General features: G+C 34.9%; 2 protein-coding genes across 2 annotated transcripts; both read left to right on the top strand.

The window, feature by feature from the left end:
* The first annotated feature begins 27 nt into the window (after positions 1-27).
* Positions 28-5,701, top strand: LOC146926626 (uncharacterized). Its single transcript, XM_085700133.1, has 8 exons — positions 28-472; positions 1,723-1,870; positions 1,982-2,142; positions 3,270-3,369; positions 3,625-3,699; positions 3,813-3,947; positions 5,383-5,472; positions 5,572-5,701. Coding segments are annotated over exons 1-4 (645 nt in total). The 5' UTR covers positions 28-137; the 3' UTR covers positions 3,271-3,369; positions 3,625-3,699; positions 3,813-3,947; positions 5,383-5,472; positions 5,572-5,701.
* Positions 5,702-5,734: 33 nt separating this feature from the next.
* On the top strand, positions 5,735-11,552 carry LOC146926627 (uncharacterized). The gene is made up of 10 exons (XM_085700132.1): positions 5,735-5,758; positions 5,842-5,946; positions 6,920-7,078; positions 8,783-8,827; positions 8,940-9,161; positions 9,621-9,727; positions 10,102-10,158; positions 10,418-10,487; positions 10,603-10,846; positions 11,423-11,552. Exons 1-9 carry the CDS (start codon positions 5,753-5,755, stop codon positions 10,762-10,764), a joined length of 933 nt encoding a protein of 310 aa, XP_085556258.1. The 5' UTR covers positions 5,735-5,752; the 3' UTR covers positions 10,765-10,846; positions 11,423-11,552.

The raw sequence follows: 11,552 nt of genomic DNA on the forward strand, positions 1-11,552 counted from the left end.
TCTTGTCCATAAAATGCTACTTATTTCTTGCTTTTAGTCTTACCTCCCAGGGGACATTTGCTTTGCCTGCAGATTCGTCTTTTGAAAAGCAGTATCCTAAATTTTGGGACTTTATAAAGAGGGCATGTACCAAATTGATGAAAATTTTAGTTGCCATTCAGGGAAGACATCCTTACTCCTTTGGGGATAAATTTGTGCTTTCATCGGTCATGGACTTCTGTTTGAATAGAATAATAGATCCCGAGCCAAATCTAATGTCATTTGAACAATTTATCATTCAATGTATGGTGATGATTAAGAGTATTCTGGAATGTAAGGAATACAAACCGAGTCTTACTGGTCGGGTGGTGGATGAAAAAGGAGTTACACTAGAGCAGATGAAGAAGAATATTTCCAGTGCAGTTGGTGGTGTTGTAACCACCCTTCTCCCCAATGAGCGGATAGTCCTTCTGTGTAATGTATTGATAACAAGGTATTCACTTCACAAGCTCTTCTTGGATTGTTTATTTGACCAGCATGTCTTGTTTTCTCAGCTGAGTAAGCTCTAAAGATGTGGCATATGTTTGTTTATGCACAGTTGTCAGATTCAAAAGTCTTTGAAAGATTTTGGAGGGTATGTGGACTCTACCTCTGAACACACACATGAGTTTACCATAAATAAGAAACATTAAAAAAATATATAAATAATACATGCACAATATAACATAGTAACATAATAATAATAATACAACATTCCAAATTATAACTCCATAGGGTTTGGATCCTCTAAAAGGCAAAGTGAGTAAGTCAGGGGTTTTTATTTTAACAAACTCGTGATTCTTATGATCTATCGTACAATATCTACTTTTGATCTGTTAATTAATGGTCGATATTACTCACTTTACACTCTAAAGTGAGTTGCTCACTTTAGAAGAGCCGGATCCAACTCAATAATGCAAATTAGCTAAGTACGCATATAAGACCCTTCTACATAAAACATAAGACATAAGTTTCATAAGTGAAAACAATTAAAAAAACATATGATTATGCCTTCAAATGTCCAATCCTCTTACAACATCATCTTTGCCATCATCAATATCATATCCAACATTATCATCATCAAACTCTTCCCTAGATAAAAGTTTCTTCAACATAATTATCAAAGCCTTCTCAACCTCAAAGATATACCTATATAAAAAAGGTTCTTCATCATAATCACTTTTATTCTTGCAAGCTACATCTTCTCATTGTAGGGACCTAGAAAATGAAAAACACGGTTTCAAATGAAGTCCTATTGCGCTCATACACAGGAACTATGAGCCAATTTTTCAGCGCGAATTGTAAACCTCTTTAGTTCTCGAAATTCATCCCCATAGGAGTCCTACCATTATGCAGGACAAAGTCTACTTGCATGTAGATATAAAACAAAACTACTATTCTGCATTGCAAAACCTAATTCACTGCTTTCAACTTCAAGATTTAGTGCGCAATTCAGCAATGTTACTGTCATGTAAGAGTGTGTGTGCACATATTCAACATGTTTGCATATTATTGATTGAGAAGATGTCTTAAAATGTTACTTTTGAAGTTGACCAACTTTCTGTTCTTCGTGTACATTTTTCATGCTGACGAGCTACTGAGGTTCAGCTACATAATTTTCATTTGCATCAAGAGTCAGTTATAAATATCCTCATGATTATGCTCTCTATTTCCAGACTAAACAATGCCCTTAGCTCCCAACAGGTATTTTGTTCTGACAGCAAGTGATTTGGAGGAGTGGTACCGTAACCCTGAGTCTTTTCATCACGAGCAGGATATGGTCCAGTGGACAGAAAAATTGAGGCCATGTGCTGAAGCTCTCTACATTGTATTGTTTGAAAATAATGGCCAAGTAAGTGACATTTAAACATCACAGATTTTCTTGTATTTTCTCTCTGAAATATTTTAATGACTATATTAACTATAGACTAATATGTATGTGTGATCTTGACCGTTAATTTAGCTGCTAGCTCCTGTTGTCGTTTCTCTTCTTCAAGAGACCATGAACAATTGCCCGACTACAGTGACAGAAATTACTTCTGCATTGCTTCTTAAAGATGCTGCTTATGGTGCTGCTGCCTATGTTTATTATGAACTCTCAAACTATCTGAGCTTTAAAGACTGGTGAGTCTAAAGCTACTATGCTATCTATTATATTTTGTTAATTTGTATGTTTATGTAAGATCCATATTTGATTCTGTTAGAGGACAGGGGATAGAAGTTCAAGAGGTTGGTAGATAAAAAATCCTCAATAAAGATAAAATGAAGAAAGAAAACAGAAGGAACCCTTAAAATTTAGTCAGTGTAGCAGAGCTGTCCAGTCTCTTCCCGTGTATAAAATACTTATCGTGTTCAAAATCTATGAGCTAAGCACCAAAGAGAAACCATAAAAACGATTCTATTCTATATTAAGTCAGAGGAGAAGATACACCTTTGAAAATGCAGGCATTCCTGTCCAATCAAAACAGAAAACACCTTATGCAGGACATTGCAACAAAATGTTATTATCCTTGTCATCAAACCCTTGAATATAATGCGTAGAAGCTGATCCAAGCACATACCCATGATTTACGAGAAATTCCAAAATGCCTTTTCTTAAGGAATCACAAAGCTGGGCAGTGGATAAATAGAGGAGAGGCAGTTTCAGACTTAGATATGCACATAACACATATTTGAAAAGAGATATTTTATGACCGTAAACTGTGTTAGGACTTAATCACACGAGAGTCCAACCCAAAAGGCTAGTCTATTAGCGGGAGAGCCTTGTGGCTTAAGTACCACATTGAGTGCTTTTATCTACTCAATGTGGGACTCCTAACAATGCCACACCCTTTAAGAGACGACGCACACGGCGGCTTTCATTCTATCGACATTGACCCGGTGGTTGCCCTTTCCTCTTTGGTGGCTTCACTCATCTATCATCAGTATTCGGTGGTGAGCCTTAATCCAGCCCTTTCCATAGTCGAACACTCAAGAAAGCACTAATTATTAGGACCTAAGCCCATAAGGAGAACCCAGCCCTAAAGAATAGTCCGTTAGGTGGGAGAGCCTCATGGCTTAAGCACACCACATTGAGTGCTTTTATCTACTCAATTTGGGACTCCTAACAAACTGCAACAGGTCTTGAGAGTTAATTTATGTAATGGTTCAATTTTGTAGTTCATTATATTATTGATAATAGACTCTTCTTATGTTAGGCTCTGCCTGGTGCACAGTACTCTGAAAATTTGTTCTAAAACATTTATTTGCAGATTTAATGGTGCTTTATCGCACGAACTTTCAAATGATCATCCAAACCTGTTTATTATTCATCGTAAAGTTGCGGTAATATTGGGACAGTGGGTTTCTGAGGTATGTAATTGATTTAGTTGCTTTGTGAGTAAATTTCCACAATTTCATAAGTAATTTGCTCAAGATATGATGCATTGCTTTCTCTCACGACCTAAATATTGCAATTCAAAACATGTACAGGTTTAATAATTTCAATGTAAATATAGAACATGTTTATTAGTGTAAATAATTAGTTACTCTTTTACTGTCTAAAATTTTCAAATAAGGAACATTCCATTAGTGTTTACTATATCATGCCTTCTCCATTCTTCACAGATTAAAGATGAAACAAAAAGGCCTGTATATTGTGCACTAATCAGATTATTACAGGGTAAAGATTTATCTGTCCGGGTATGTAACATGGTGCTATTGACTTTACTTCTGTTTCTCCGCTCGATCAATATATTTGTGCTTCATTATCTTTGTTTTGATTCTTCCAATCTAATGCAAGTTATTTTTTTTAGCTGGCAGCCTGTCGATCCCTGTGCTTACATGTTGAAGATGCAAACTTTTCAGAGAGGGAGTTTGTTGATCTTCTTCCCCTCTGTTGGGACTCATGTTTTAAGTTGTTTGAGGATGTCCAAGAATTTGATTCAAAGGTAAAATCTACTTCTGTGCAACTTTTTATTTCTTGATGGAAACATAAATTCATTTAGACTGTTTGGGAAATGTGTAATGACGGGGATGAATGGGAATAATCCTCTTCTGTTCGGTGATTAAGATTCATGCAGAGGAGAGGAGGGATTATAGCTGGAAATCATAGCCATTAAACCTTTCTTTTGGTTCCCCTCCAAAGTAGAGAGTAATGAATTGATTTCTTATGGTGATGATGGTTATAAAAAACAAGCAGAAGAGTTGTTATAAAATGGGGTGTATTTAATAATGGATGTGGCCTGTCATGTGGCCAAACCCAAAAAGGCTGTGGTGTGATCCGGCAAAGAATTTTCAAGGAGATTTTTTGGGGAAGCAGAAGGTTGTATAGTGTACAAAATCTCATACCAAGTATGGTTATAAAATATCAGCAACAATGAGGATTTGAGTCTGTCAGGATTAGGGTTGAAGTGCTCAATGACCGATCCTTGCAATCTTCATTGATCGTAGTGAACTTTTTTATTTTTTCCCTTGGATAGATGTAACATGTAGATTTATAGTTGGCAGTAGGTTGAATCATGCTAAAGTTTTGGTCTATTTCTTCTAACACTATTTTCTGCTTGTGCTTCTGGTCACTGCAGCTTACCTTAAATACTTAAATGAAAACGAGGTATAGTAGTTCCTAATGGTATTGGTTGATCCATGAAGTCAACCTCACCAAGTAGGATAGGGCTTGGATGTTGTTGAATGTTTGGCTTCCTTTAGAATCATAACTAGCTGTTTATATGTCTTAGCTTTTGGAGTTATTTGATGGTTTAGCTGTTTCTATATTTGGCTGTAAGACCGGCGATGTTGTATGGAACGGAATTTTGGGCGGTTAAGAACCAAACACGTGAATAAAATAAGCGTAGAGGAGATGAGGATGTTGCGTTGGATGTGTGGTAATACTAGATAGGATTAGAAATGACCACATTAGAGAGAGAGTGGGGAGTAGCACCCATAGTAGAAAAGATGGTGGAAAATAGGCTTAGGTGGTTTGGGCATGTAGAGAGAAGGCCTGTAGATTCTGTGGTAAGAAGAGTAGGTCAGATGGAGGATAGTCAAATCACAAGAGTTAAATGAAAAAGACCTAGAAAAATTATTAGGAACTACTTAAGAGATTAATGAGTTGGCTCCATATATGTTTTGGCGCAATTTGATCCAGGTTGCCGACCCCACTTAGTAGGATAAGGCTTAGTTGTTGTTGTAATCTGTTGTGACCAGGTATCCAGCTGGGTACCCTTTCTTTAGTCATTCTTTTAGCCTTTTCTTTTTGTAATAGATATCTAGAATTAAGCGAAGGTTGGCAAGATCACGTGTAATAGTAGTCTAAATATGATTTTTCTTTCCGAATTTGTTCCATTAGTGAATTGTAGTTGATATTTTTCTTAAAATATTTTTCAGGTTCAGATTTTGAATTTGATTTCTACCCTTATCGGACATGTTAGTCAAGTTGCTCCATTTGCAAACAAGTTGGTGCAGTTTTTTCAAAAGGTAACATAAGCATGATTCTATTTATTTTGTATACTATGTTTTGTTCATTTTAGCAAACTTGAATTTGTCTTATTTCTCTATTGCTAATATTATGGCAAGGTTTGGGAGGAAGCTTCTGGTGAAAGTCTGTTGCAGATTCAGCTTCTGGTTGCTTTGAAAAACTTTGTGATTGCACTTGGTTATCAATCACCCATTTGCTACAATATACTACTGCCACTTCTGGAGCATGCATGGAATTGATATTAATAGTCCTGATGAAATCAATCTTCTTGAAGATAGCATGCTGGTAATCCCGTTGTCTTGTTTTTAACCAAGTAGATGTGTTACATTTTTGTGAGAGAATAGATCATGAAGATTCTAACCTTTCAGTTATGGGAGGCCACACTTTCCCAAGCTCCGTCAATTGTGCCTCAATTGTTATCATATTTTTCACGCCTTGTGGAGATTATGCAGAGAAACTTCGACCATTTGCAGGTTAGTCTTAGCTTCATACAAATAAATTTTAAAATTAACTACGTCTTTGCTTTCAAAAGAAAGATGATTGTTGAATTGAGACAACTGTTTCATGTACTTGTGATATGTGGTGTACATAATATTTGAATTTACAACAACAACCAATCCTTATCCCACTAAGTGGGTTTGGCTACATGAATCTAACAACGCCATAGTGTTTTATCAAAAACCATGTCTTCCTCCAATTCATTAATCTCTAGATCCTTCTTAATAGTTTGTAATATTTGAATTTAATGACAATAAATTTCTTCTGTTTCTAGTTCCCCTTCCTGCCACTGTTTTCGTGCCTTATAATATATTTAGATAATTGTTTTATGGAAAATGCTAACCAGTGCCCCAAGGGCACTAGTTAAGGAAACAAGTATAGTAAGAATTTCTTGGAACTTGTGTAATCTAATACTTAAGAGTGTAGAAAATGTTGTTTTCAATGCAAAACTTACCTTTTTTGTTTCCTTAACTAGTGCTCCGGAGGCACTACTTAGCATGACCCTTGTTTTTATATATAAGAAACACTGGTTAAAGAACATTGTATTGGGAACTGTGTTATTATCCTATATATATATATATATATATATATATATATATATATATATATATATATATATATATATATATATGGAATTAAAATCAATAGAGTTATCTTTCAGTTTCGAGCAACTCAACTGGTATCTAGATATGTGTGGCTTAAGGCCAAAAAAAAAAAATTAATCATTCATTTCTTCATTTGATGTAGTGGTATCCATATTTAAGCCAAGGGCATTTCTCTGTTCTTTGTGCTGTGTTTAGCTGCTTGAAACCTTCGCTTCGTTTATGACCTTTACTCTTACATATTATTGCTGATTTATTTACTCCCTTACCATAGCAGCACATTTTTATTGACCTTATTTTAATATCTTGGTTAATTGTTTTTACATTCACTTTATATGATGTACAGGTTGCAGTGAACATAATTGAAGATTACATAATTTTGGGAGGAAATGACTTTCTAAGCATGCATGCTACAAATATTGCTAACATTCTTGATTTAGTTGTTGGGAATGTCAGCGACAAAGGTCTACTTTCTGTTCTTCCTGTTGTCGATATCTTAATTCAGGTATGTTATTCCCAACTCATCAATTGTTATTAGCTACTGGGATTTTCGATATATAGTTTATCTTGTAAAGAGTTACAGCTTTTGGATGAAGATGGAAAAAAGAGAAATACGAAACAGTATATTGTTGAAAGGTTGTAGATATTCTATCATCACTGTATAGGCTAGCTAAACCATGTATTTAGAGTGAGTAGGATATCTGCGATCCTTTCATTTAGACTAATGTAACTTGGCCTCCACTGTGCAGTCAAAAGAAATACAATAACCTAACCTCAGACCTCTATTTATGCTACTAACAAGGTCAAGCACTTATACTAGTAGTAAAAGCACAACCTGTTGACAATATGACTTGCAACGTAGTAACTCTGAAATCTTCCAAGACCTGTATTCCCCCTGCTCGAATTTATTTATCGAATAAAATATGTATCAAAAGCACAAGGGCTATAGCTCAGTTGGTAGAGCACCTCGTTTACACACGCGCCAATGTTTTTTTTCATAGGAGTGGAAATTTTTATTCACTTTACCGTTTAATAACTCATAATCAAATATCAATAATGAAAAATTTCCAACTTGACAAAATAACGGAGGGGGAGGTCATAAGCGTCTATATCGTAAAATTGATTTTCGACGGAATGAAAAAGCCCCGCGATAAGAAGAAGAATTGACAATTAATGGAAAACAGAGATTGAATGTGCCCCTCCACCATATCTGTACAAATAGAATAAACCATTTATACAGAATGGTAAAGGGGGACACCATTTGCCGCTCAAACCGCAGCAGCAAATGCTATTCGAACAGTAGTAGATCAAGGCATGCAACGAGCGGTTACAGCAGCAAATATCCCCAACCTTTTGTTTTGAAACGTGCTGCCTGACTTTTATAAGCTGGTTACAAAAGTTTTTAATTCACCCCAATTCCCTTTATTCAACCATCAACTTGATATATTCCTTTGTTTTATTTTTTTTTTCCTTTATGAATCCTTTAAAAGAATTATCAGCTATCACCTATCACTTTATGTAAAATGTAAAACAAATCATGATAAGTTGAATAGAAATAAGGATCCAACTCCTATTAAATGAGTAACTCAATTTAAAGAGTGGCCAAATGCATCCTGGGGTCCTTTAAGTTTAACGTTTGTACCGGATTAGTCCTTTTAGTTTCAAATTGGTCCTTTATGTTAGTAAAAGTGTGCATCTAGTTCTTTAGGTCATAAAATATATGCACCATTACCCTCTTTCCATCAAACTCAGTTAGAAAGTGTTATGTGGATGTTTATTGCTAACACAGTTGTATGAAAAAAGGGATCAATTTGTTACAAAAAAATAATTAAAGGACCAACTTGTTCACTTTTACCGACATAAATGAAACTAAAAAAACTAAGGATTAATCGAGTACAAACATTAAACTTAAAGCACCCTAGGTTGTATTTGACCTTAAAGAGTAATATGAATAACTCACCTTTATATATTCTCTATTTTTTTAAATTATATATGTTATTATAGCTGTTCTCCCTCTGCCATAGACTGCATTGCCACCTGCTATTATGGCATATTTTTGCCTTGTTGCCATGAACTGCCATCAATAATCCTATTTCGGTTTCATAAATTTCGTTGCTTGTGTCTAAATTTTGAAGGTAGTATTATTTTGTACCTTTTTTCTGATATCATTTCAAAAATAGTACATTTATTTGATTTTTCCTCTGTACAGTGTTTCCCCATGGAAGTGCCGCCACTTATCAGCAATACATTACAAGTAAGTCTAGTTATGTCCTTTAAAGATATGTGTGTGGTCAACTTATTTATTGTTTATAGTTAAAAATCTATAGACATAACTGTCAACTCTTGTATCATTTTATTTTCTCCAGAAATTAATTGTCATATGTTTGAGTGGAGGAGACGACCGGGACCCCTCTAAAACATCTGTTAAAGCATCTTCTGCCGCCATCCTGGCAAGGCTTTTGGTGATGAATACAAACTCACTTGGTCAATTAGCATCAGATCCATCGACTTCTCAACTGCTTCAGACGGCATCTATCCCAGTTCAAGAAAATATACTTCTTTGTCTGGTTGACATTTGGGTTGACAAGGTTGGTGTCGTTATATGCTTTAAAGATGGTGTTTGGGTTCTCCATATATTGCATATTTGTATCTAGTTTGTGATTGGACAAACTTTTTTTTTTTTCTTTCTATCAAGAGTGCTTGGACAAACCTGGAAAACAAGTTTCACGTTTGACTTTATTGTGGCATAGTGTTCATGTTGCCCTTGTTGAAATTATTGCCACTGTTGATCTTTTTTAAAATCACCCGGTTTTGTTTTTAGTCAATGGTTAAGTGTAAGGCTATGCATATCATTTTATTGTTGATATATATTCTTGAAAATAAGATTAGGATCTATGTATCCTATTGTGTAAATAGGAATAGAATATTCAATAATTATTTTATTTATTGCTTTTGAGCCTATATTAAGAGGCCTAGTTGTGTGGTTAAGACACAGGGTTTCACTATATTTTGCATCTGTTTTCTTATGCAACATATAAAATTTCCAGGTAGATAATGTTTCTTCCATCCAGAAGAAGACAATTGGCTTAGCCCTCTCAATAATTCTGACGTTAAGGATGCCTCAAGTTCTTGACAAACTTGATCAAATTTTAAGGTACTAATACACCTTTAAATATTATAGTTCGCCCGGACTCAAATAACAGCAAAAAAATAGTCATATTTGGTGGACTCAAATATAAGCAAATTTCAAACTTCATATTTAATGTTATCACTTCAAAAATATCATTTACATTTAATTGGTGTACATATATAAGAAGTTTTCATAGAAAATTAAAGGAAGAGAAATGGTAATATGGGGAAACAATTATGTTTTTATTATATCAAGAAAATTAAAAGACATTAACTAACATTCTTAGTTAATCTACATTAAAATTAGTTGTTTTTTGCTTATATATAATTATAAGTTCGAAGGGAGTACCTTAGTGCAAGTAAGGAGCAAATGACCCCAGTGTATGTTTTGTTGTGCAGTGTTTGCACTAGTGTAATTCTGGGCAGAAACGACGACTTGACGGAGGAAGAGTCCAGGTTAGCTTTTTGTACTTGTAATATTTTCCTGTTTTTTGCACTTCATCCAGATTAGTTGAGACTTGGGCTGAATCTTGACCAGAATCCTCTTTTAATGTGTTGTGTAGTCCAATATTTCAGAATATATATTATTCGTTAACTGCTGGCTTTAGTTCTGAAAGTAACCCAGATTTTAGACTCTATAGGTGTTATCCCTTGTTTTAATTGTCAACTATCATGTTTTACGAACATAATTATTTATGTATGTTCTTATTAACAGTGGTGAGATGAGCTCCAGTACATCTCCTGATGAGGGCACTATTCCTGGTAAAGAATTCAGAAAAAGACAGGTTAGTGATTATGAAAGCTATATGTTATATCCATTCTGGAATGTTTCAATGTTTGTATGAAAGAAAGAAGAAAAAAAAACAAATGAATTGATGCATTTGTTTGTTTTGACTATAGATCAAATTATCAGACCGTATAAACCAGCTGTCCCTTGAGGACTCTGTCAGAGATAATCTACAAACTTGTGCTGCTATTCATGGAGAATCTTTTAATGCTGCAATGAGCAGTATTCATCCATCTGCGTTAGCACAATTGAAGCAGGCATTAAAAATGCCATAGCTGGGTGTGTCATTTTTGTGATCTAGTGGTGCTATGTGCATGCTCTCGGTCCTCCTGTCTATAGATTCATACTTCCTATACGGTATAATTCCTCATTTTAACATCTGTTTTCTTGGCTTTTCTGTTTGATTCCCTCCCACCCCCCAAATTCACTGATGTGTTAAAGTTCACTAAAACCAATAATATTAGGCGTTGTTTGTTTTCATTAACCCGAGAATAATACAAGATTGATGACGGGATCACATACCGAGTGTCAAATTTTAGGCTTATGAACTAAAACCCTACATGTTCCAGATGAACACTGTATGTACGCTTGAGGTGCTAGTGCAGTGGTAAGAGTTAAGCATTGTACCTTAAGGTACTGAGTTTGAATCTCCTTGGGAACAGCTGTACCTTAAGGTGCTAGTGCGGTGGTAAGAGTTAAGCATTGTACCTTAAGGCTTATGAACTAAAACCCTACATTTATTTTAAGTTTTCTCATTTCCTTCTTTCCATATTCCCGATGTAAATATCTGGCACAAGACATTTCAATGACAGATCAGAATAAAAATAATATTGATTTACTGTGACTATCTTGTGGAATTGTTTTAATGGAATATTTAAACTAATGAGTTTCTTATTCAGTTGCATCTAACATGTTAATAAACTCTTCTTGCAGGGTGATTTTGAAGCTTGTTACTTGGGCTGGTGATTTTTGATACATCTTTTTTAATATTGTAAGGTCATTGTTTTTGTCCCATTCATTTTCACTAGTCTTTGCCCCTTTGCAGCGTGAAACTTTGTAAATA

The sequence above is a fragment of the Medicago sativa genome, chromosome 4 (genome assembly GCF_051527215.1).
Source record: "Medicago sativa cultivar Bolivia chromosome 4, Bolivia_mono, whole genome shotgun sequence".
NCBI classification, from domain to species: domain Eukaryota; kingdom Viridiplantae; phylum Streptophyta; class Magnoliopsida; order Fabales; family Fabaceae; genus Medicago; species Medicago sativa.